The sequence below is a fragment of the Patiria miniata genome, unplaced genomic scaffold, assembly GCF_015706575.1.
Source record: "Patiria miniata isolate m_02_andy unplaced genomic scaffold, ASM1570657v1 HiC_scaffold_8, whole genome shotgun sequence".
Lineage (NCBI taxonomy): Eukaryota > Metazoa > Echinodermata > Asteroidea > Valvatida > Asterinidae > Patiria > Patiria miniata.
The window spans coordinates 4,748,995-4,774,612 of NW_024037075.1; the positions used below are offsets into that span (position 1 = coordinate 4,748,995).

General features: G+C 41.1%; 2 protein-coding genes across 4 annotated transcripts in view; one reads left to right on the top strand and one right to left on the bottom strand.

Annotated features, from left to right (window-relative positions):
- The first annotated feature begins 51 nt into the window (after nt 1-51).
- LOC119719175 (transmembrane protein 177-like) lies at nt 52-2,150 on the top strand. The gene is made up of 2 exons (XM_038188527.1): nt 52-132; nt 603-2,150. The coding sequence occupies exon 2, from the start codon at nt 668-670 to the stop codon at nt 1,574-1,576; it is 909 nt and encodes a 302-aa protein (XP_038044455.1). The 5' UTR covers nt 52-132; nt 603-667; the 3' UTR covers nt 1,577-2,150.
- A 3,284-nt stretch (nt 2,151-5,434) lies between these two features.
- The window catches only part of LOC119719258 (tyrosine-protein phosphatase non-receptor type 4-like), a 64,610-nt gene continuing 44,426 nt past the window's right edge, over nt 5,435-25,618 (bottom strand). The window contains exons 8-24 of one of the 3 annotated variants that reach the window (XM_038188639.1): nt 25,073-25,225; nt 24,189-24,355; nt 23,572-23,643; nt 19,388-19,507; nt 19,151-19,210; nt 16,540-16,599; nt 14,770-14,893; nt 14,503-14,646; nt 14,090-14,246; nt 13,100-13,257; nt 12,095-12,185; nt 11,815-11,882; nt 11,572-11,718; nt 9,607-9,738; nt 8,750-8,898; nt 8,094-8,275; nt 5,435-7,634 (exon numbers count right to left, since the gene is read on the bottom strand). In XM_038188639.1, coding sequence (XP_038044567.1) covers nt 7,579-7,634; nt 8,094-8,275; nt 8,750-8,898; nt 9,607-9,738; nt 11,572-11,718; nt 11,815-11,882; nt 12,095-12,185; nt 13,100-13,257; nt 14,090-14,246; nt 14,503-14,646; nt 14,770-14,893; nt 16,540-16,599; nt 19,151-19,210; nt 19,388-19,507; nt 23,572-23,643; nt 24,189-24,355; nt 25,073-25,225 — 2,040 coding nt within the window. In that variant the 3' untranslated portion in view covers nt 5,435-7,578. Of the gene's footprint in view, nt 7,635-8,093; nt 8,276-8,730; nt 8,899-9,606; nt 9,739-11,571; nt 11,719-11,814; nt 11,883-12,094; nt 12,186-13,099; nt 13,258-14,089; nt 14,247-14,502; nt 14,647-14,769; nt 14,894-16,539; nt 16,600-19,150; nt 19,211-19,387; nt 19,508-21,634; nt 21,911-23,571; nt 23,644-24,188; nt 24,356-25,072; nt 25,226-25,618 lie in introns of those variants that run through there. The other 2 variants (XM_038188637.1, XM_038188638.1) reach the window with 2 other exon arrangements.

Below are 25,618 nucleotides of genomic sequence, written 5' to 3' on the forward strand. Positions count from 1 at the left end.
TAGATTGACGAAGAGAAATGTACAAGCGTGTTGGTAACCAGCGAAATATAGGTCTCGAGTGAGAATTCGCGAGACTTTACGGGATTTGATTCAAGATGGCTGCGCCCAACGCTGCATGAATTTGATATTGGGGTAGGCCTACTAAAAGTACTAGTACTACAGTAACTTGCTAGATTTTGTGTGGTCTTTGAGCTTCATTGATTGTTAAATTCCCTTCAACTTACAATTATTTTGATTGTTTTAAAGGCTTTGACTTTAAAGAGCTTCGATTATCGTCCACCTTCGACCTTGTTTTACATGTTTTATCTACTGTTGTGATCACTCACTCAGCAGCTCAATATCATCCTCATTGGAGGGCGCCCTCAGGGTGTGTAGACAAGTTCTATTTATTATTTCAGTGACATAAACAATGACACTACAAAGTACATGGTGTCTACTATTACTGATGAGTATCGTAGAACAAACAATTGATAGGCACATAAGTCAGGGAAGTAATTCCAGCTCTATGAATCTCCCATGTCATGAGCCTAGTGAGCTGGATATTTCAAGCTATAGGGGCCTATCAAAGTGTTGAATTAAAGAGTTGATTTTTTTTCCTGCAGACTGTAAAAGCTTTGATATTTGAGACTGAAGTGTTGGCACGTTGACAGGGAGGACTTTGAGGAAGATGGTTTTTCAAAGATTCTTACAATTCGTCCGGAGGCCAAGGAACGCAGTTCTGGTCAGTGGCTTGGTGGCAACAGGTGTATTCTGCGTCAAGGCAACTCCCCACATCTTCCCTGCCAAAGCCTACCGACCCCTCGTTGAGGCCTACAAAGGAGGTCATAAGATTCCCCCGACTGACTCCCAACAGAGCGAATTCCAAAACGTGTGTCAAGACATTGGCGTCGACCCGGGGTCATACGATGTCTTTGTGACAAGCCGGTGGGAAATCAGGAGTCGTGGTTTGCCATGGCTTCCAAATGGTGTCCAGTTCGGGGTACCAGCCATTCTGAAGGATGACCCGGACCTGTCAGCCAGGCGCTTCGCCAACCCTATCAAGACGACTGCCGACACGGAGGAGGGGCGGGATTTCAGGAATTCCCTGAGCTTGAGTGAGAGCGCACGAAAGTTCACCCTCGCGAGAGAGGTCGTCAAAATCAAACGCAATACCACCGCGTCGTCGGTCGCAATCGCCCCTATAATCACCCTGGCCAACTTTGCAGGCGTCTTCGCAGCTCAAGTCTTTCTCCCGCTGCCGCTGTATGCAAACGTTGCCGTGGTTGGTACATGTTTTGTCGTGATCTACCAGTTTCTGATGGGAGTTGTCAACGAGAGAGAGGACTTGATAGCAGACGACAAGGCGGCAAAACTTGGGGAGGATTATATCAGGGGTGGTTTGGAATTCTATGAGAAAACTATTCAAAAGAACATTGCACTGCGCAAAATCATGGGGAAGAGAGGAGAACAGATGTATACCTATTATGGGAACGAGGTACCAGGCTGGATTTACTCCTCGGGGGCCAGTAATACTCAGAAACGCGACAAGTTGAAGAGAAGTTTGGAAGAAATTGAGAAAAAGGGGACCTCAAGCTGAGAGGCCAATTTCGTGGAGAAGCGAAGCATGGACAGTCCCTTAGCACATAAAATAGTTAAAGCAAGAACAGGTCAGCCAGATTCCAATACATTTTGACTGGTAACCTGATTTTGCAGGAGAAATATTCTCTGCGCAGTGCTGAACAGTTTATGAAATTTGGCTCAGATTATAATAATTATATTAATGACAAATTTGACAACACTTTTATGAAAGAAAACGTTGTACCACAGCTCTAGGTATTTCCTCTGGTTTATGTACAAAATCGTTCATTTCTTTCCTTTTTTTATACAATGGCAGTAGCAAGTATTCTGTATGGTACATTTTGCGGCCTAATTATCTTGACACACTTTTATGTACATTCACACTTTCATAGCCAAAAGGAAAGAAAAAAAAGAAGGAACTTTGCAAAACATGTAAAACAACCATTGTTTTATAAGGCCTTGTATACAGCACAGCATTTTATCTAATGTTGAGACGTTACTGTGACAATCATGCAACTTTAAACTGGGTCATTGTGAAGGCAACATTCTAAAAATAAAGTTCTACAGTTTGAAAATCTCGCATTACAACTGAAGCAAAAGTGTCCTGTTGGATCATACCCAATGATTGCCATATCCATCGGTGCTAGTAACTTCTACTTCTTCGTCGATAATTGACTGTGCGTCCAATTGGATATCTACCCTCTAACCAAAAATATAGCGTGAAGGAAGTGCAAAGCATTGTGGGTAGTTGACAATTACCACCGTACCCAATGCAGGTACATTCCGCGCAACCTCGCTCCACCGGTTATCCAATGCAAGCTTCAAGGAGATTAGCTGTTATCACAAGCACCATTGGTTAGGGTGGTGGGTACCAACCACTGATCTCTAATACTGTTGTGGATAGGCGGTCAGAGTGCAGTGCCAGTGACTGACTGATGCCGCGTGTCTGCCATATTAGTTCACCAAAAAGCCTTGTGTACCCCACGCAGCATAAGACTACACAGTGTGTGTGCTACACAGTGCACAGCAGATGAGCACACTCTCGTTTTACTATACTCCCGAGGACAATGCTTTGTGTTTTCCCTCCCATAGACTAAGCACACAAACCTACTGTACTACAGAGGACCGTTTTGAACAAAAGACCCAACTCCCGAGAACTGAAAGGATCTGTTGTTCTCCCTGTGTGTGTCAGTCCTCAGGGGTTATGTGGAACACGTACACACAGGCCTACTTTACAAACCTAGTGTGGACATTCCTTTGTCTTTGTGTGGTAGGAAAAAACAGAGAAAAAAACCCTGATTTTACTCGCACTGTGAATACACTTCCAACCCAATTTTTGTTATCACAATTTCCTTCAGTATTGTTCTTCATTTTGCGACGATCACCCTAACCCAAAAATGCCTCTAAACCTGCTTTCCAGAGAGGGGGAAGCCTTGTGTGGACCTGGCTTAGTCCACAGAAGGTTCACCCAACCTGCATCGTGTGGACCTTTTTTGTTTTGAGGTCCACACAAAGATGGCAAGGTTGGCACAACAGGCTGGGTGAGCTAAGATGGCCAGTAAGCAGTGTAGGATCCATGTCGGTAATACAGATCAGTGGTATTAAACAACTCTCTATTGGGATGACGTTTTTTTACTTGGGATAAATAACCACAACAAAATTTTATTTTTCAAAGTGTGATTGGTCAATCTTCCAAACAAATTGGGGACAACATTGACATCACATTTAGTACACACTCAATGTGAGATCACCCAAAATGCTGAAGATTTTTTTTTTTTCATTGAATATATCTACCTAAATTTTGAACAGCGAATATGCATTATGTAACCATGGCAACCACTAATTTATCATTCAAAACAAGGATTCTGGATTTCTTTTAACATTACACACTGGTCCCTTTCAGGGTATATATCAAAAATCAAAGAAAGACTTGGTCCAAAAAAGAAAAAAAAATTAAGAAGAAAATTTAACAAACTACATTTATAGCATTTAATGTGTGCATGATGAAAAAAAAATTGCACTATAAATATACTACTGTATCTATCTGCAGCAGTATCGAGAATACACAATGTTACAACTTTTTTTTGTATTTACGCAAACTTTTTCTTACTCCTTTGTATGAAATTAAATAATGTTCAGGCTTTTTTTTTGGAAAATTTTACATGCACGTATTTAAGTATAAAACACAAGATAAAATCCCACTATGCAAAAATACACAAAATATTTATTAAACAGGCACTCTCCAGAAAAATTGGTTTCTAAATTTTAGAAACAAAACAAACAATCGGTATCACAAATTGGAGTTGGTATAATGAGAACTGTAAGTTATTCCCTTACAGGATAAAGGTTTAAATATCAAGCAGATTACATACTTTAAATCCATATCTTCAGAAAAAAAAACTAGTCTGCTGGTTTCTCCTTTTCCAACAATGCAAGATCATAAAGGGGATAAATATTGAGAAAAGTGAAAAAAAGTATGTTTTTAACCCATTAGCACCTGTATTACATTGTATTACATTGTGTTACATTGTGTTACATTGTGTTACATTGTATTATGTTGTTTTTATTCACTGAAGAATCAATCAAACAATAGAGCACTGGGGGATGTTTCAGGCATTATAGTGAGGAATAGGCAGGGCGGTTTCAGGCGCTACAGTGACTTAAGGGTTAAAGGGGCATGCAACTTTTTCTCCAAACAGCTGATTTCCTCCTTTTTTTTTTTACTTGCTAAGTATGTGTGCCATTAAAAACAGAAAAACAGTGTAAAAAGTCTCGGAAAGATTTTAATTTGTTCTTTTTTGTGACTTTCCAGTTGCATGCCTGGTTAAAGGAGTGTTCATCTGGCATGGAATTTGATACAATTTGAACAAAACTGTGCTTTCTTGCAAGGATAGTTGGTTGCAATGGGAGCTCATTACCAGGTATTGAAGTCGTCCCCTCCCCTCCCCCGAACCAAAGGTATTTCCCAGGTGTTTTAATTCCTTTGGTGCACAGACTTTTTGATATATGAACCAATCCTGAACTGTGAGAAATTCGACGTTACAATTTTTCTTGACTATTACTGCCAACCAAAACCCACTTTTAAGGTCAATGCCTATGAATTTTTTTAATGTTAAGGAAAGAATTTAAGAAAACCAAGTTATTTTCCCAGAAAGAGAGCACGATCCTGTTATAATTTCTTTGGTACCCAGACTTTGTAAAGCTTATATATGAACCCATGGTGAACGGGTTGACCTGCAATGTGCTTGCGCCACGACAGAGCTAGGCGTTCATTGATAGTGTTTGTGATGCTATCTGGCCACTAATTATTATTATTATTATTGATCATTTCTGGTAATGAAACCAAGGATTCCTCAAAAGCGCCCTAGGCACTGTAGCTCGCAAGCCTGAAGAAACCTGTGGATAGAAGACAATGAGAAGAAGTTACAGTTTTAGAGGTGGGAGGAAAAGCCCAGAAGAATATTTTGGGGAAAACCCACAGAATCAGGCAGGGATTGAAAACCCAATCCACATATTGGCCCAGGCGGGATTCGAACCCGGGTCACAGCGGTGGAAGGCGAGGAAAGTACCACTACGCCAACCTGACTCCCCGAATAAAACACAAGCCGCACGCTATGCACTGTAAGAAACACAAAGAGCGCCCTCACTTGGCCAAATCAATTGGCCAAGAATGTTTGATCACAAACACTATCGATGAACGCCTTGGACAAGGCTAGTTCCATCACGGCACAAGCAAATCGCCAGTCGACCAGCCTTAGATATCCAAGATGTAAAAAAAAATTGACAAACTGCCCCAGAAAACCAACTTTTAAAGGACAAGTATGATTTTTTCATGTTAACACTTTGGATGGGTACTCGAACAAATTAAATGTCCTTGAAGTATTTGTAAGTCTTTTATTTGAAAAGAGATGAATCTCTGTAAACTGAGATTCCTCTAAGCAAATGTGGAATTGGGTTTATAACAATTCCCATAATATGAAACATTGTTTGCCAAAAATTTATACAGCGAGACTTTAATTAAAATTTGAAGTTTTACAAATTTTAAAGTGACCTTTAAAATGACTGTCTTGACACTGTGATAGTATGAAATGTATGCATATTGGGTAGCAGATGTTGGATTCTTACAAATGAACCACTTACAGTCACCATGGCAACTCTAGTTTAAAATTAAAAAAAAATATACCAAAACAATTCTCAGCGTTCACACTTATTCAAACTCCAAAATTTGGCTTCTTTTTTATGTATAACTCATCTTTGTACAAACATTAACAAAAATACCCTTTATACAGGATGTTTTGGCTTATGTACATGCATTCTGGTAAAAGTTTCTGTCGTTATATCAAAATTATCATTACTTTTCACAAGAACACGGACGGCCTGCATTAAGCATCCATAGAAATGGTCGGAACAGACGTCGCTACCAAAAAAAATTTATCCTCGCCTCTGAAATTCGGATCACATTTCCAAAATTCCTTAATCGTTAACACCATGGAAGTTTTTTTTTGCAAATTTATCATACACCAGCAACAACTGAAAATTAAAATGTTCACAATTTTCAAGAAGTGGCTTTTCATATCCAATACTATTTAAAACAACAATGTGATGTTTGAAAAGCTTCATCTCTCCCAAGAAATTATCCTTATTTTGGGATTGTAATTTCTTCAGGAATTTTGACAACTTCAAGTTTCCTAACTTCTAAGACGTCCAGGATTTTCATGATTTCTATGTTTTCTACATTTTCTAGAAATTCCCAAGTTTTCCCTCAATTTCTGATTTGTTATATTTTATTTTATAAATTGATCGTAAATTCTAAAATTAATGTGTTTTGCAACACAGCAAGGGAAGAGACGCAATAACTCTCAAGTGCTAATTCTCCAAACTATTCTTCAACTTTGGTTAAACTGAAAGAACTTTATAACACGCTTCATGTGAAAATAATCATTTCAAAAAGCACCTTTTGTCAAAGTAAGCTTATTACTCAATTCCTTTTGACTATTTACAGGACTCTGATTTTATATTTGGTGAAATACATAAAATTTATACCCACACATAGGGGGAGTGGTTGGGGCGGAGAAAAAGGGTTGTTCAGTCAAAAAAAATCAAGAATTTCAGAGAAGAATTAGATTTCTTAATCTGAGCCAAATTTTAGTGTGTTCCTACATGTATGTCTGTGAAACATATCGAGAGCAAGGGGCTATTAGCAAAAGAGAGATTTAGTTTAGGAAATAATGGCTCTATAGAAAGAACTTCGAGTTAGATTATTAAAGTTACATTTTTTTTGGAAGGGTGCTTCTTCAATCGTGCCAAATGACATCGAAATATAAATCCAGCTCCTTTTGGGGGGGGGGGAAGGACAACCATTTAGTCAATAGGAAAAATGTCATGTGGCAATATTACATTTGTATATGGATAGTTTGGACACACTGATACAATGTTATTACAACATTTTGTCATCCAACTTTTTTTCTGATGGTAAAGGCTACCAAAGGATGAATCAATCTCGTTGCAGTAAGCTTTTCTAGAAGCTTTTGTAACAAAAATACTCATACTCTAAAGAAATTCTAATATTATTAAATGATTTCAGCGATACAATGAGTCATAAAAAATAATAAGATTTTAAAGATTACAATAAAAAATATTGGTTGACTATAAAAGAATAGAGAAGTATTTTTACAAATAATAAATAATTTGTTGATTTCAAATAACAAGGTACCGAAAAAAAAAAAATTATGCTAAGGTTAGAGGACACATCCAAACTGTACATTTCAATTCGCACGATCTACGTGTGGCTAGTGAAAATGCTAGTAGAAGGATGTGAGTTCAAGCTCCATCTGAGCATGGAGCACACATCACAAATACAGGTCGATATCGTGTTCGACCAATTTCAAAGATGTGTCCACCCTCTTACAGAATAGTCACTTTTTTATGCCCGACACTGGATGATGAGTGGGGAGGGGTACTGTCTTGGGGTAAGGGGAGGCATGAGAGGGGTAGGGAAGAGATGCAAAAAAACAGGAAGGGCTAGGACTCTCGATGTCCGTTCGTCTTGAACTCTTCAAGGGGGACTACGATGCCGTCTGTGAAAAAAATATGAGAAGAAAAACATTCAACTTTAAGTTCCTTGTTTCTTGACAACAAATCGAAGAACAAATATGCATCTAAAGCCCAGTTCATACTTCAGCGAATGCGAATGGGAAGCGAATTTGCAACATGGCACGTTCGCTGCGAAATTCGCCCGAGTTGAAATATGTTCAACTTTAATGAATTCGTGAATACTTGCCACGACGTCACAAATTCGCGTTCACTTTCGCTTTTGCACAGAGTATGAACCGGGCTTTTGAGAGATTTTTTTATTGAATAATTTGTGAGCTTATACAAAAAAATTGAACTAGCCCCCCCAAAATCCCACTTTGGTCTCGCGACGGTAGATCATCATCCATTTGGTTATTGACAACCACCAATGCAACCGACGCTGTGTTATAGCGCCCTCAAGCGTGCAGGAGCAACGCCTACTGGCATTCCTTTAGCGTCCTTACCCATGTATACTCTGAGGATGGCTTCACACACAAAGCGATATTGGGCCGTGGTCTGTATCAGCATGGCGCGCTGGTCACGCATCGTCCGCACGATGTCCAGCGGGTACACGGGCTGGTTGCTCTCGATAAGACACATTGCCGTCTCCATGGTGATCAGGACTCCTGTCCGACCAATGCCAGCACTGGGGGGAGGGGGGGGGGGGGAGAGAGGGGGAATAAGTAAAAAAGGTAAAAATCACATCAAGTATTTCTCAAGTCAATTTCTAATTTACATGCGTTCCTGAAATTTCATGAAGCTGCTTATAAGAAAACGTTACTTAGCAGCTAAGCAGAAAGAAACCGAGTACCAGTGAAAGGCAGTTGAGATATACATGTAGTACCTTTTGGCTGGTTACCCGATATTACTAAGTGAAAATTTCTTTACTTAGCAAATTTTGAGCTTATGCGAGCAACTCCATTTAAAACGGCTGCCGACTGTGTTATTTATTTTGAAGATTTCAGTCGAGGAACATCGTTGATGTTCAAGCTCTCAAACAAGAATGGCCAACGAAAAAATCTTCCAAAAATGGCAAGTTTTCACTGCTGAAACAAAAAAATTCTAGGCTTTTACAGAAATGAAACAGTTTGATGTTGCAACAAAAGCCAATTTTGCCTACCTGCAATGGACTAACGTCGGCGCTGTCATGCCCACTCTATACTGCCTCACCCGGATCACAAAATCAAGGAAGTCCGACGAGTCGTCTGGCACCCCGTGGTCGGGCCACGCTATGTATTGCATCTGAAGCACCTTGCGAGTTTCACCAGTCTAGGCAGTGTTCAAATCCACAAGAAAATACTATTATTCTGACGGCTAAAATGGACTGCTGTGCATAGGGTATTTTCTTAAGTGTAATATCTTAAAGGGAATATACATCATTTGCTTTTGCTGTAATTTTCAGAAATGGATGGAATTGGGGGGTTGGAAATATATAGCAAATATAGTTACACTGACTTTTTTGAGGTTTTGGGTTCGAAAATGCTATAAAAACCAAGAAAAACAATCATTTTCCTGTACTCTGGTTCCCTGACTCCATTTAAGAAGAAACAGAGCAGTTTACATACATTGGGGAATTGTAAGGTCAGGGAACCAGTCTAGCTGGCTTGTACCCGTTCATAGGTGTGTAATCGATTGCAAACAAGTGCGATGGTCAACTGGGGCCAGTATTTGAAAAAAAAGCCAGTTTTTTCCAACGCTGGTCGGCCGACCAGCGTTGGAAATTGATACAATACCACTTTTCTTGAAAATGACAGTATACCAGGTGCCATGATTTTACAGAATGCTTTACACTGTCATTCACTAAAAGTCCAGCAAGGTATTTCAAAATTATTTGGTAGTTTTATTTTTTGATGTTTGCAAATGTTGTATTTTCCCTTTAATTGACAACAGCGCTACTGTCATGCTTAATTCAAATAACTTTTCAGCAAGGTTCAAGACAGTGCAATCTTTCCACCGCACCGCTTTCACGTGTCTTACCTCTGTGTGTGTGATGATGAAGTCCCTATAGGCGAAGGACGGCGTCTCCTCCGATCCCGTGCAGGCGACCTCTAGGTGAGGAGGGTAGAGCAGCTTCTGACCCAGCTCAGGCCAGTACTTGTGACATTTGACCTAAGGTCGTTGCCAAGGTAACAAAAATGAGATAAGCTATTAGAAAATATAGTAGAGTCAAAAGGGACATAAACACATCTTCAACTCAGCACGAGCTCAATAACAGCCTAATTAGATGCCAAGACGCCCTCATCAAACAATCAAAGCCCATCAGATTTCCAGACACATTCCCTGGCTAACCCCTGAGGGTCAACAAGCCAGACAGATACCCAGCGCAAGCCCAAGTCAAGCATCCAGCCAATGCCCTTATCAAACACCAAGAGCCATTGCCAGACACCCAGACAAGCTGCCCAATGTCACACACCCAAATACAGGCACTGTCAAACACCCAAAGCCAGACAGATACCAGGCCCAAGCCCAAGTCAAGCATCCAGCCAATGCCCTTATCAAACACCAAGGGCCATGGTCAGAAACCCAGACAAGCTGCCCAATGTCAAACACCCAAATACAGACACTGTCAAACACCCAAAACCAGACAGATACCCAGCCCAAGCCCAGGTCAAGCATCCAGACAATGCCCTTTTCAAACACCAAGAGCCATTGCCAGACACCAAGACAAGCTGCCAAATGTCAAACACCCAAATACAGGCACTGTCAAATGCCCAAAGCCAGACAGATTCCCAACCCAAGCCCAGGTCAAGCATCCAAACAATGCTCTTATCAAACACCAAGAGCCATTGCCAGACACCCAGACAAGCTGCCCAATGTCACACACCCAAATACAGGCACTGTCAAACGCCTCAAGCCAGACAGATACCCAGCCCAAGCCCAGGTCAAACATCCAGATAATGCCCTTATCAAACACCAAGAGTCATTGTCAGAAGCCAAGACAAGCTGCCCAATGTCACACACCCAAATACAGGCACTGTCAAATGCCCAAAGCCAGACAGACACCAGGCCCAAGCCCATGTCAAACATCCAGACAATGCCCTTGTCAAACACCAAGAGCCATTGCCAGACACCCAGACAAGCTGCCCAATGTCAAACACCCAAATACAGGCACTGTCAAACACCCAAAGCCAGACAGATACCAGGCCCAAGCCCAAGTCAAGCATCCAGACAATGCTCTTATCAAACACCAAGAGTCATTGTCAGACGCCCAGACAAGCTGCCCAATGTCAACTCCCAAATACAGGCACTGTCAAATGCCCAAAGCCAGTCAGACACCCAGCCCAAGCCCAGGTCAAGCATCCAGACAATGCTCTTATCAAACACCAAGAGTCATTGCCAGACACCAAGACAAGCTGCCAAATGTCAAACACCCAAATACAGGCACTGTCAAATGCCCAAAGCCAGACAGATTCCCAGCCCAAGCCCAGGTCAAGCATCCAGACAATGCTCTTATCAAACACCAAGAGCCATTGCCAGACACCAAGACAAGCTGCCCAATGTCACACACCCAAATACAGGCACTGTCAAACGCCCCAAGCCAGACAGATACCCAGCCCAAGCCCAGGTCAAACATCCAGATAATGTCCTTATCAAACACCAAGAGTCATTGTCAGAAGCCCAGACAAGCTGCCCAATGTCACACACCCAAATACAGGCACTGTCAAATGCCCAAAGCCAGTCAGATACCAGGCCAAAGCCCGTGTCAAACATCCAGACAAAGCCCAGGTCAGAAACCCCCCCAAAGCCTGTTAGACACCCTCTCAAACACTATCTCAAACACCCTCATAACACCTATGTCAGAAACCTAGACAAAACTCTTGTCGGATACCCAAACTGAATGGACAACCAAACAGAACCCATGGCAGACCCCCGGTCACACCAAGACAGGGGCTCTTGCCAGATACCCATACAGACCCCGCATCAGAACCCCCTGTGTCTTACCCTTCCCCGCTCCACGTTGGTGGTAAGCATGGCTATCAAGGTGCTTTCCTGTTCCCAGACCATGTACCAGAAATCCCCGCAGGTGTTGGGCAGAGGTCCCTGAGCAGCTATGTACGAATTGGTCACGTCGCTCACGGGAATCTCCATCTGAACAAAATAAGAAAGCAAAATTGGATTGAAACTTTTCTTCAGCGCGGAATTGTTGGGAAATTTCTTCGAGCTGAAAAATGCCGGAAAAGTTACCTTAATAAGGTTAGCATTGATGTAGTCACCGGTTTCTGATCCCTGAAGCATTATTCTTGTGGCATCATCTGAAATCAAAAGAAAAAAATCAATTCGACATTCAAATTGGGATGATCGCAGTGTTTAATTTCTTCGTCACATCTCTTCCTTAAATCTTACCTACTCTACAACTTTGGTAATTATACTAATACAACACCAACACTGTCATTTAAACTTCATTTTTATTTAAACTGATAAGTTAAAGTACACTCCAGGGATAAGTCACTTTCTGTGCCCTTACAGGGTGCTATATCTCGGTATCTGTTCTTGGCGACGTTGTCAGGATGTCTGCAGGCGTTCATCGTCAAGCCTGGCTTTTTCCTGTAGAGTTGCTAAAAAAAGAAGAAAAAAAGTAAACATTAATTGGAAAATTGAGAAAATATCAAAAAGGAGCCTGGCTGTTCGACAAATGGACCCTTCCTGTCCGTCAATCAAATGGGGTGCTTTGACCAATTAGATTGAGATTTTGGTCAGGTGACCACTGTAGCTCAGGCAAACTCAGTCACAAGTACTGTGAGAAATGTACACAAACCAAAGGTGGGCGGGGCTTGACAGTGCACACTGACCAATTAGATCATGACTTTTGGTCAGGTGACCACGGTAGCTCAGGGAAACTCAGTCACATGCACTGTGAGAAATGTACACAAACCAAAGGTGGGCGGGGCTTGACACTGCACACTGACCAATTAGATCATGACTTTTGGTCAGGTGACCAAGGTAGCTCAGGCCAACTCAGTCACATGCACTGTGAGAAATGTACACAAACAGAAGGTGGGCAGCGCTTGACAGTGCACACTGACCAATTAGATCATGGCTTTTGGTCAGGTGACCACAGTACCTTGGTTGAACTCAGTCACATACACTGTGAGAAATGCATACAAACCAAAGGGTGGGTGGGGCTTCTGACCAAATCTGGAACGGTCCTTTGCACCGGCCAATTGACCTATCGCCGTTTGCGAGTTAGCCACACCCCTTTACTCTATGGAGTTTTTGTACGCTAAGTTTTGTCTGTCACAGATTTTGCGCGTTCTGCGTCTATTTGTATATCATGTAATTGGACAATATTTCACAAGCTGCGTTGACACGATTCCAACGCGATTCTACCGCGACAGGTCAATTTTATCTATTCACGTATCTTCTCACAAGGAATGCACGCATGTAAATTGTCATCAAACCAAAGGTGGTAAATAGAAAGTACCAAAAAGAAAATGTGATCAACGGTGTTTCTGAGGTCAGGGGAAAATACCTCGAAAAGTGTCAGTGCGGTTCCGCTCTCGAGACCTTCTTGTAGCATCATGATGGACTCGATGAGTGGATCGCTCTCCATGCCGCCATTGGGCACACGAGGGCTCTCTGGGATGTACTGGAAGGCGGGCTCCTCCTCTGCTTCCTCACTGACATAAACTACATGTTGGAAAATAGATGCAAGCAACCATTGGCTACATGTAGATCAGGATACATTCAAATGGCAGAGGCTGAGTCTATCGCAAAGGTACTATTTATGTTTGCTAAAGGTAGATTGGATCATTTGCTTTTTGTGCAATTATTTTCATTTGAAGCAAGCAAGGAAACTGCTAAAAATCTTAAGAAGGAAGCATAAATTTTTGAAGTTGCAGCTCAGTGGATACTATACATTTTGAGAAAACAGAGAAAATGTATGTGAGTCAGGTTGGCGTAGCGGTACTTTCCTCGCCTTCCGCCGTTGGACCCGGTTTCGAATCTTACCTGGGCCAACATGTGGTTATCAATCCCTGCCTGATTCTGTGGGTTTTTCCCTAGAATGTTCTTATGGGGTTTTCTTCCCACCTCTAAAACTGTCATTTCTTCTCATTGTCTTCGCTATAGGTTTCTCCAGGCTTGCGAGCTACAGTGCCTGGGGTGCCTTCGAGGAATCCTTGGTTTCATAACCAGAAATAATTAATAAAATATAGTAAAAATAACACACATTGTGTGGTCTTGTAACTGGATTCCGCTGCCAATGCATGTAAATAACTGTGCCACATTAAATGATTGTTTTCTTCCAAGTAATAACATTTCCATGTGGAATAATTTCACAGGGTATTTGATACCTGTCCTATCTTCACTTTGAGAAAGCATTTTCTCGTTAAATCAGTAGGTTAATTTTTCAAGTAATTGCAAATGATCCTCCATGCCTTTACAGTGGAGGATTTGCGAAGGATTCAGATAGGTTCCAAGTTTAAAAAAACAATGTGCAGTGAGATTTGGGTCTACTCACCATTTGGTCTGACGGTGAGTAAGAGGTCCTTGTTCCCAGAATCCCCTATGGAGCGAATGGTACTGACCACTTTCTCATTGGTGTACTGTGTCAAATCTTTGCCATTCAGGAAGAGGATTTGGTCGCCTTCATTTAGCCGGGGGATGCACTGGTCGGCCTGAGGGGCACAAAAACGAGTAAAAAATCAGAAAAGGAACCACACATGCAAAAACTAGCACAAACATGTATAAAGCTACTTAGTGGCTAAAGTTGTTAAGTAAATTTACTTATCTACATCTCTTTGTAAAGGAATTGAGAGCCTACTTGAGATATGAAACTAATATACTTATATGACAACTATACACTTATATGACAACTACATTTACTTTTTTTATCTATTGTTTGAAAGTGACGAGAATTACAAATCTTCGTACCGGTGTATTCCGTGCCACCCTTGACACAATGATCGGACTGCCTTGGTCGGCACCGCCTTTCACGTTGAAACCAAAGCGCCCCCTATCATCGCTTTTGATGCGTATCGATACCAGGGGGTCGCCTGTGGGTGAAGTTCCGTTGGGCTGAAAAGAGGAAAGAACACTGCTGTATCAAAGGACAACTTCAGCACTCCTGGATTGTGAAGGGTTAAGCTTTTCATTTTCTACCAGGTTTGTAAGACATTTGTTTGTTTGTGACTTGTTTACCGTTGGTCCGTCATTCAGCAGGTCATATGACCTCTCCGTCAGGCTGAGGTCACTGCCCCCGTCGTCCATGAACATGATCTTGGGCGGATGCAGTAACTCTTCACTCTTAGAGATGCCATTCTCACTGCAAAAGGGAAAAAAATATTGATTCATCATTTACTCTTGTTTTATCCAATGACCTGGCGACATGTATCAGGGGTGAGATGGGGAAAAATGAAAAAATCCAAGAAATATTTGGCGGAGGGTTTGTGTGTCATCGAGTTATAAACAACCTTTACGGTAAAACCTCAGGAATTCCAGATTTCAAAAAGTTTTTTTAAAACTCAGGAAAAATCCGGACACAAATCCTGAAATCCTGAAAAATCCTGATAAATCTCACTTCTGTGATAACATTACTTATCCTGAAAAAAAAAGTCATCACAGAAATTTAAAAAAAATAAATAGGGATTTTTTAGCATGCTCATGAAATATGCTACATAAAATCTACATTCTGTAAAGAACGTTCGCCGATTATACCAAAGTCATTCTGATTTCTCCACACCATGCTGAAAATTCCGGCTGATGAGTAAAAACTGTTAACATAAAAAATTAGCATACAAAGGGAAAACAACTCTTGAAAAGCAATTATATTTAGGAAGCCAACCTCATGTAGAACACATTGATGACAACAGCACCCCTACATTTGTATGTAAACACCCCAAAAAAAGAAAGTCCACACTCATTGGAGGGGTCATAATTTTGAATCTGATCATCTTATGATGACGTCATTTATATATACATTTGGGGAACTTGGTTTGCTACATTTTGATACCCCGTTTACTAACAAAGACTGTAAATGGTCCAAGAGTGACTATGGTTTATGAAAAGTGATGCAGTTTGAAAAGTTGCAAATTTAAAGATTACGTGAGGGGAAATTGCTAAGCGTAACTACATGTGGCCGTAAATTGGCCCGAATCGACTGCACAGTGCACGAACAAAGCGCGGGTAATTCATTTTGCATGCTCACATGCATGCAAATACTGTGCAATCGGTATTCCCTGTTGTTCGTTTCGGGCAGGGTGCCATTGTCATGCAGCAATTTCCACTCGCGTACTCTTTTAATTTGCAACTTTTCACAATGCATCATTTTTCATAGACCATTGTCAATGTTGGACGATTTACAGTCTTTTGTAGCAAACGGAGAATCAAAATGTAGCCAACAACATTCTCCAAAGGTCTATATAAATGACGTCATCATTAGACGATCAGATTCAAAATTATGACCCCTCCAATGAGTGTGGACTATCTTCTTCTATTTTCGGTGTTTATTTAGGGCCAAGTTCGTGCAAGGACTATAGTTGACCATAGTTCGACTAACGTTTGCCCGAACTCTGTCTAGTCGACGGTGGTTGACTACGCTAGTCGACTATTTGGAACCAACCCACTGGGGCTGGTTGCATCGCTGGTAACCAATAGCCGCACGCATTCATAACGCTAGCAGGGAGCCAGGATCCAGAAGTTTTGCGATGACATTTTGACCAGTGTTTGACTAGAAACGTGCGCACGTTGCTATCAGTGCGCAGGCGTAAGGTACGTCACAAATCAACCACCGAACTTGGCCTTCATATGCTGAAAAAGTGATCAATATCACCCAAACCCCAAAATGGAAACTAAACATCACTCAGAAAAGAAAAGAAAAATCCATGAGTTGCCACAACCACTTTTTTGAAGGCAGCCAAGTCGTATCTTTGTCGTCTCAAACTTAAACTGAACTTTGGGGTGAAAACTCACCGTATGCCATTAGGCGAAGCGGGGACATGCCCATCATAGCTGCAATACCGGCTGTTATGACTGTGGATAGGGGGGTGATAAAAAACATTGGGGAAATGCATCATGCAAGAAAAACAGCTCTTTTTGACAATGGTGAATTGTTTCATCAGCAAAATCGTGCAGTTTTTTTGTAGTGTGCAGAATGGGAGTATTAAACAAAAATTAAAAAATAAATTCAAAATAAAAACTTGGACATAAGAACAGAGTTTTTTAAATGATTGTATTTTTTATGAGTGCATGTGTAGGATTAATTGTTCTATAAATTATAGTTTAAAGGTTCGTAAATAAAATTAACCAAATGAAATTAATGATTTTAATCATTATTTCAGATGCAATTTTCACCAAAATTGCCTCTGAAAAAAAAAATCTAATAATTGTTTTCCTTCAATTTGGCCATAGTGATTTTGTTTTATCTTGATTTCAAATGAAAAGTGATTAAAACAATTCTGACATTTTCCCACAACTCAAACTGAAACATATGAAATGAATGTATGCATTCAATTATTGTGCACAGCAAAAGCGGCATTATCAAAAACAAAACAAAAAGACAAATTTTCCAAGCCTGAAAACAAAACAAGAAAATGTTCAATTCAAGAGGAAATATGAACAGCAAATGGCAAGAAGAGAAGGTTTTGTGTTCAGAAGCTCAGACCCAGAAAATATGCAAATGAAGAATCTGTAAAAATTGACAAAATGGAAAGGGTTTGGGGTTCTTTAAAATTAGGACAGGGATCTGGACTTTTTGGGGTACAATTTGAGGACAGTTTCAGGGATTTTTTTTTTTTTTTTACAAATTCTTCACTTGGATTGTCATGATATCAGCCAACATGCTCTCCCTCCATTCCGCATATCATTCCGATATTAAAAAAAAAAAATCAACAAAATATGATACCAAAGGCCCCCCAAAAAAGTCTCCTTTTTCTGGTATACATGCGCGTGTTGCTGTAGCCATGCGAGTCGGCAAAATGAAAAAGTTTTTTTTTTCAATGTAAGGTGATGTCTCAAAACCGCCAAACTCACTGGATTGACTGGAATCCGGCTGCTGCACAATTTTAACGTGTTTTTAGATGGGGTTATGATCGAGAATAAGCTTTATGTGGCCACTCTGGGCTCCCATATATTTTGCTCTAAATTTAGTCGGGCACCATTTGCAGACGGTGTTGCAATGTTGTAACTGTGCGTCTGGAAGCCAGACTGACGGAGCGATGATCGTGTATCTGGAACCTGTAAACGCTTTTTAATTAGCTCAATATACTTCTCAAGCCTTACTGAGGTCACCTCAAGCTGCACTCTGAAGGATATTTTGAGAGTTTTAAGGGGATCGAAGCGTCATCTGCAACATCAGCCGAAGAGAAAAAAAGTTGGGTTAAAAAAAGAAAACCCGCGTCGCTGCACCACTTTTTGGGCAAGCTCCATACCAGAAACCGGAGACTTTTTTGGGGGGCCTAATCATCAGTTTTTAATAAAAACTTTAAAAGAAACACAGCAGAGTTCTGAAGGCAAAGATTCAGGGACAAAGATGTACAAAAGTTGGCTTCAAATTATAAAGGTTTTTTTTAGACAGCCACTTTATGAATTTCATGCGTTGTTTTGGCAATCCCCTGACTTCACCTATAAGTATTCACCCTAGACTTTTCCAGGATCTTCCAAAATCCACCAGACGGTTTGGGGGCATTTTGTAGGATCAAAGAAGGTACACATGTAGATGTAAGCCGTAATGTTTTTCTACATGCGGCTTGATGCACCTTCAAATTTGAGTACACAGAATGTGACCATGAGTGGATTTTGGGAGAAAACCCTAACCGAACTCAACCCATCAAAGTTCAACAGCAGGTTTTGTTTTAAATCTGTTGGGATAGGTACAGTACCCCTAAACTGATGGTCTTTTACACTGGGGTTGGCATACCTCCAGAAACTAAGTCCAACAGTGTGTGTGTACAATTTCCCATGTGGGTGTTTGAATTTGCCAAAATGGGTATGGTTCCTAGTAAATTAGGGTTAAGGTAGGTACCCATGACGTTGGGCGCCATCCCTGGCTTCTTGGCATAACTGATTTTATGGCTTCCGACTAGCGCCCCTTGCACAAAGACATTGACAAAATGGGGAACTACCAACATAGGGCTGGATAGCTCAGTTGGTTAGAGCGCCGGAACGGTAATCTGGAGGTTGCCAGTTCAAACCCAGCTCCAGTCATTTTTTTTTACTTTGTAGTTTATTTGAAAATGTATTCTTATTTGTACAAAACATAAATCTCGATGAGTTTCATGAACACCATCGACGTGGGGCAATTCAATGAAAATGTCAACTTTCTGTCAAACTAGTACAAAGTTTTGGCCCAACTTTCCTACTTCTAAAGAAAATAGTGAGAACACACTGCCCTTAAAAGGATGTGCTCAGATCTGATACGCAGTTGAGATCGGTACACTCCAGCTGACAACACAAAAGTTGACATTTTCGGCATGGAATTGTTCCCCACGGTGAAGCTAGCTCGGCCATGCTGGTTAAGAGGTTTTTGCAGCCAGGTTAAGTTAACTCGGTAAAAATCCTCCTTCAACCAGGGTTTAAAACTTACTAGTTGAGTCCTAGTGATTTGAATTTGGATGATCTGGTCGGCAGGCTGCTAGTCACTGTGCTGTTAATGGTGCAACAGATGAACAGGTAAATGGATTTATAACTTGGTAACTAATCTTAAACCGTTTAATAACACATTCATAAACCTGGTTAATAAGTGCTTTGATTCAACAGTAACTGATGGTGATCTGAAACGGTTTTAAGTTTAACTGGTTATGAAAAACCTTGGTTAACTTACTGGTTATCGAGGAGCGGTTTATGGTTGCCGGTCCTCAAGGGTAGGCTTCGGGTTTCTGTCCGGATGATCTCGGAAGTCGTGCCGCTGATGGTTCGCCTGAATAACCTCTTGCTCGGTGACCTGAGGTCAACCAAAAGGTCAAAGGTTAACTGATAAAGGTGTTCAATATTGAAAAAAGCAAGAGTTCACGATGAAATGTTTATTCGGTTTAATGTATTTTTTTTTTAAGTAATGACACAGGGTGTAAACAAGACACATTTAAGCATGGTTTGTGAGGGTTATTCTGTTGATACTCAACAACAACAAAAATATTAAAAAGTAATAAAATAAACGTTTTTTTCCTTTATTTTTTTTTCGCCATTTCTTCTACATTCCCCATGCTCCTTTCATGCCACATTGCAGAGTGCTGCATTCATTTATACAGTAGCCTAAGTTCACTTATATATGCAGTAATAATCTTTCCTTTAGTTTTGGCAAAAGCTTCTTTTGTGTCATTCAAATAAAACAAATCATAATATTCCACACCCAAATCTAAGTATTGTTTTTATTGCAAGGAATTTTCTTTTAAACAAAAACTAAAGACGTCTCAGAATTTCACTATCTTGCCCCATTTTTTGCTGATGGCTAACTGTTTACCCTGTCACAAAGGAAAACAACATGCCAGCAGAATAAACTACTATGCCACTCAAAACCACTCAGCTTGCATTAAAGATAGACTGGACCATTTGCATCTATCCAAAAAGTGACAGAAAAAAATTCTTTCAAAAAGCTATCTTAGTTTTAGTCATGACGCTAAACTCCCTGTGAAATAATCTTTCTGGCAAGCTGTCATTTTCGCACACAAAAAAACAGTAAAAGAAGGTCATTTCCAAAGATGTGTCAAGTGACACATTTTTGGAAATTTTTCGTTAGTAGTAGGTTTGTAATTGGGTGAATCCGTGAATGGGTGCACGCAAGCGTTGACACGATGCACATGCGCGCGCTGTTGCTACTATTCGTTGGCTCAGTGCGTGACATCGCGTAGCTGCCATCGACTAAATGAGAACGTGTCCCGGATGCTGATCTCGGGCGCAATTCAAAACATGACTCGGCAACTTTTGAATTGAAATTGAGATCCCAGAGAGTTTTCTCGGAATATACAGCATTCACAGAGCTAAAACTTCATCGGGTCAATTGTTAAGCACCCTTCTACAATATTTTGAGTAGTTTTGTTGCTTCAAAATAAAAACAAAAATGCACAAATTACCAATGGTCCACTCTGCCTTTAAGTTCCAAAGAGTTTTAGGAAAATATTCTGGAGAATGACAGGTAGCACAAGGACTCAAATAAAACGTGGCTTTGTGCGAGCTGCGTTTACAGCCAGTTGAGCAGGGTGGGAGTGGGGGATTTTTTTGGCATGATTGTGCTATCTAGAGCTCAGTTATCATGCAGCTTGCATGCGTGCAGAAAAAAAGGCAATTTTTTGTATTGCTTTTGTGGATAAGGTGCTCGTCCCCTGTGATCTGTGATTTTGACTTGTGACTGACTTGTGAATAACGTGTAACTACTTGTGACTGAGTTGTGACTCACTTGTGACTAACTTATGATGGATTTGTTACAGACATGTGATTTGACTTAAGTCTTGTGATTGACTTATGATTTGACTTTTGACTGACTTGTGAATAATGAATAACCACTTGTGACTGAGTTGTGACTCCCTTGTGACTAACTATGATTGCTTTGTTACAGACTTGTGATTTGACTTAAGTCTTGTGATTGACTTTTGATTTGACTTGTGACTGACTTGTAACAGACTTGTGATTTGACTTGCGATCAACCTGTGATCGACTGTGATTGACTTGTGATGGACTTGTGATTTTCTTGTGATGGACTTGTGATGGACTTGTGATGGACTTGTGATGGACTTGTGATGGACTTGTGACTGACTTATGATTGACTTGTAACTGACTTGTGATTATTAAATGTAAGACTTACTTGTGATTGACTTGTGATCGACTTGCGACTGACTTGTGACTGACCGACTTGTGATTGACTTGCGACTGACTTGTGACTGACCAACTTGTGATTTGATTTGTGATTGACTTATGACTGACTTGTGACTGACTAATGATTGATTTGTAACTTGACGTGAGATTGACTTGTGATGGACTGGTGACGGACTTCACTACAAGCCCTAGAGCAACTGAATGCATCTCCCATGCTACTACCGGTACCAACATGCCTCTACATCTTCGGTGCGTGTGTTACCATTCTACGGGGACGTGCACGCCGCTACATTTCCTCGGCGTGTACTTGGCCATTTTGGCCGGTCCCCCGCCACCACCGGTGCACCGGGGACTCCCCATGACCACGCAGGGGATGTCGGCAATGAGGCAGGGGGCGCTGGACAGCCGGTGGATGCCCAGGAGCTGGGGGGACCGGGAGGCGAGGCACGGGCTATGGGGGATGTAAGAGGAACGGGACGGGGTGGGGACGGTGGAGAAGGGGCCGTGGATGAGGAAGGGGTTGAAGGGGGGAGAAGTGCTAGGAGTTTTGGAGTCAGGATTGGGGTTAAGGTGGGAAAGGTAAACTAGTTAATGATGGGATGATGGTGGAATGACTAGCTGGGGGACTCACTGTTTAAAACAGGTTTCATGAATAAAATTTGCAAAGGTACAGACTTTTGGACACATTACAGAGTTTGGATTCAGTTCAAACACAAATTTCTCGAAGTGCTGACAGATTGGCAGACTGGATCTGATCCAATGTATTTGCTCGATGTTTTTTTCAAGGTATTCGAAAACGAGTCAACGAGTTAATGACAATATTCTTACTTCACAAGTTTGCGTTTGTTTGAAGCATGAACTAGGCTTTGGTTTTAGCAAATACCATACTACCTCTATTATTAAGGTGGTTAATGAAAGCTGAACAAAGCACAATCTACCACTACTTCTGACAACATGAAGCTACAGGGACCACTGAGGCGAAGGAAAGTTTTTGAAGGGAAGCATGAAATACAGCGCGTCTAAAATACCCGCAACATTTTTTTACGTCGCTGTAGCGTCGCCGCAGAAACATGTACTGCCATTATTTTTATATCACTTAAAGCTTGGAATCTTAACTTTATCCCTGGTAAGTATTGGTTTGATTTTCAAAAGGGTTTTGAAATTATTCGTGTTCAAATAAAGGCATGTCAAAAACAAACTCAAAGATTTCAAGGAAAATCAATCATGCGCATATTTTTTGTAATGTGAAAATGCTTCAACATGTTCACGATGTGACGATCTCGTTGCCTGTTACTTTCTGTTTCCTTTTGTTTTTGATCCACGTAGACTACACCTTAAATAATTTCACAATATGTGATGCAATCAAGCTAAATGAGTCATTTGTCGGGAATTCTTATTTAGAGATACAGACCCAAATAGGGCCACTTCATCACATCACTTCTCTTGGTGTTCCAACTTCCTTAATTTTTGAACTGAAGATGGTATCAGCATGCAGTTTTCACAGCAATAATGCTGAGATTGTGCTCTTTTCAAATCTGTAATAAAAAATTTTTTGACCAGGGTCGACAAACGACTCATGTAGCTTGATCGCATCACATATTATTCTTCGTTTCAAGTTCAATGTGTTTTTAATATAAATCAACTGGTTTTCTCTTGTTATTTCAAAAGCTTGTTCACTCGAGTTTGCATCTGATGTCAGGCCCGTCACCAAGGGGAGCCTGGTGGGGCCGGGCCCCCCTTGGCGAGCATTTGGTCCCCAGCGGCAAAAGCCATACATATGTATTTTTGTATTTTTTTATGGTAGTGGGCCCCCCTAGTTGGTTCTATGGCCCCCCTTGATGCTCAGGGCTGGCGATGGGCCTGTCTGATGTACCGCATCGTCGATTTTCCTTGAAATCGGTTGAGTTTGTTTTCGACATGCCTTTATTTGAACACAAATAATTTTAAAACTCTTGTAAATATCAAACCAATACTCGCCTGGGATCAGGTTAAGATTCCAAGCTTTAAAATGGTATACATGTAAATGGTATGTGTTTCTGCGCCGATGCTAGAGCCTTGCCAAAAAAACGTTGCGGGTATTTTGAGACGCGCTGTTAATGTCTGCTTAATTAAAACAAACACATGGGAAAGTGTACATCACTTCGGGAAGATTTCTGGAAATGGTGACTTTATGAGAGGACTGTCCGGCAATTTCACTACCTTTGGAACTCCCGTTCTTTCGTGGCTAGTCGCCTCTTCGCATCTTCAACAGTCTGATACTCTGTTCTTCCGCTGAAAGACCAAAAAAAGACAGGAGGAGTGTTTACTCTGAGCTGACAAATTGATTTTCTGACACTCCACCACAAGCATCCTCAAATTTTGACGAAATGTTTTGAGCTTCTTGAGACCGTATTCAATTCCGTTGTTGTAATTCGGGCGATTCTCAATGCAGTGCACCACCAAGAGTTTGCCATGGAGAGTCTACTTTTCAAGTTTACGGTCGACAAAATATGGCCCATTTGAATGAGTGTCAGTAGACACTTGAGCTAATTTGTTATAGACTGGGGCAAGGCGTTCTGCGGCCTGACCAAAAATCACCATATATTGATATAAAGAAAAGAAAAGGGCAAACATATACTCGAATCATACGCTTACGAAACTACTGACCGAAAAAAAAAAAAAATCTTCAAATGTCCCGCGCTGCGAATTTGTCGACCATCTCCCACAATGCACTGGGAAAAATGAAATCTCTGTGGCAAACTATTGGTGGCGCTCTGCATTGTGAATCGCCCGAATCAACAAATCCTGCTTTCTGTCAGCTACGTCGGTCCCCTCACCTATATCTGAACTTTGACCCCAGTTGGAAGAAGACTCGTTTCTTGGGCTGCGGCTGGGGCTCCACCAGCCTGAAGAATGTATGGTGTTCCACGCAGGACTTCCACAGGTTCTTACAGTGTCTGTAGCTGGCCATGTTGAAGCCAATGACCGTGTCTCTGGTTTCGTGCTACGGGATTGACAATACAAGGAACGAACGATAAGTAACTTAATGGATTATGTGCTCAAATATTCATTTGATAATGGATCGTTCTATATATTTGGGTCCACTTTTTTCCTGTCGCTGTTACGTCTGACATCTTTGATTTTATAATGCTGATGCACTCCTTAATGCAGTCGTCCTCCAAGAGTGATTATGAATAGCAAGCTACCTACCCCCCAAAAATAAAAATAGTTTGAAGTCATTCTTAACCCTAACTCCCTAGCATGATTTACTAGGAACCATACCCATCCTAGCAAATTCCAACACCATGGGAAATGACACACACATATTTTTTGACTTTGATTCTGGAGGTGTGCCAACCCAATGTAAAAGACTGTCAGTTTTAGGGGAAATGTACCCATCCTGACAGATTCCAACAAAATATGACGTTGGGATTTGATGGGTTGAGTTCTGTTAGGGGATGCATGAGGTGGGTTCTGCATAGGAAAACTCTCATGAATGGCACTATCAACTGATTCTTGGATGCATGGTGTGTACTCTACTCAAAAGAAAATTTTGCTAAGAAAATTTATGTCGTGAGCAAACATAAGGTGGGAACCAGTCACAGGCACCATGCACAACATGGAATTTTGGCTGGTAACCGGTTTTCGCTAAGCAAATATTTTCTGCACTCGGCAGATTTCTTGTGCTTCGTTGAAGACAATCTATCCCTCTTCCTCTTACCAGTTCCCGTCTCTGACAGATGAAGAACTGCCGCCTCTTGAAGGAGATCTTGATGATCTTGGCCCAGGAGAAGGTGTTGATGCGGACGTTGTTTTGGAAGACGACGACACCTAGCGACGTGATGCCGATGTGGATCTCCAGCCCCGACTGGTCCTGATAGAAAAAGATCAGTATGGTGATCAGTGGATATTGTGGTGATCAGTGGATATTGTGGTGATCAGTGGACATTGTGGTGATCAGTGGATATTGTGGTGATCAGTGGATATTGTGGTGATCAGTGGATATTGTGGTGATGAGTGGATATTGTGGTGATGAGTGGATATTGTGGTGATCAGTGGATATTGTGGTGATCAGTGGATATTGTGGTGATCAGTGGATATTGTGGTGATCAGTGGATATTGTGGTGATCAGTGGATATTGTGGTGATCAGTGGATCAGGCGATTAAATGGATACAGTGGGTATCGGATTAATATAGGATGATTGATATGGTTCACAGTTATGGATAAAGCTTACACAATAAATAAAGACTTTTAATGAAAGGAAAT

Coding starts and splice junctions, on each gene's coding strand:
- LOC119719175 (XM_038188527.1), top strand. CDS start 668: ATGGTTTTTCAAAGATTCTTACAATTCGTCCGGAGGCCAAGGAACGCA.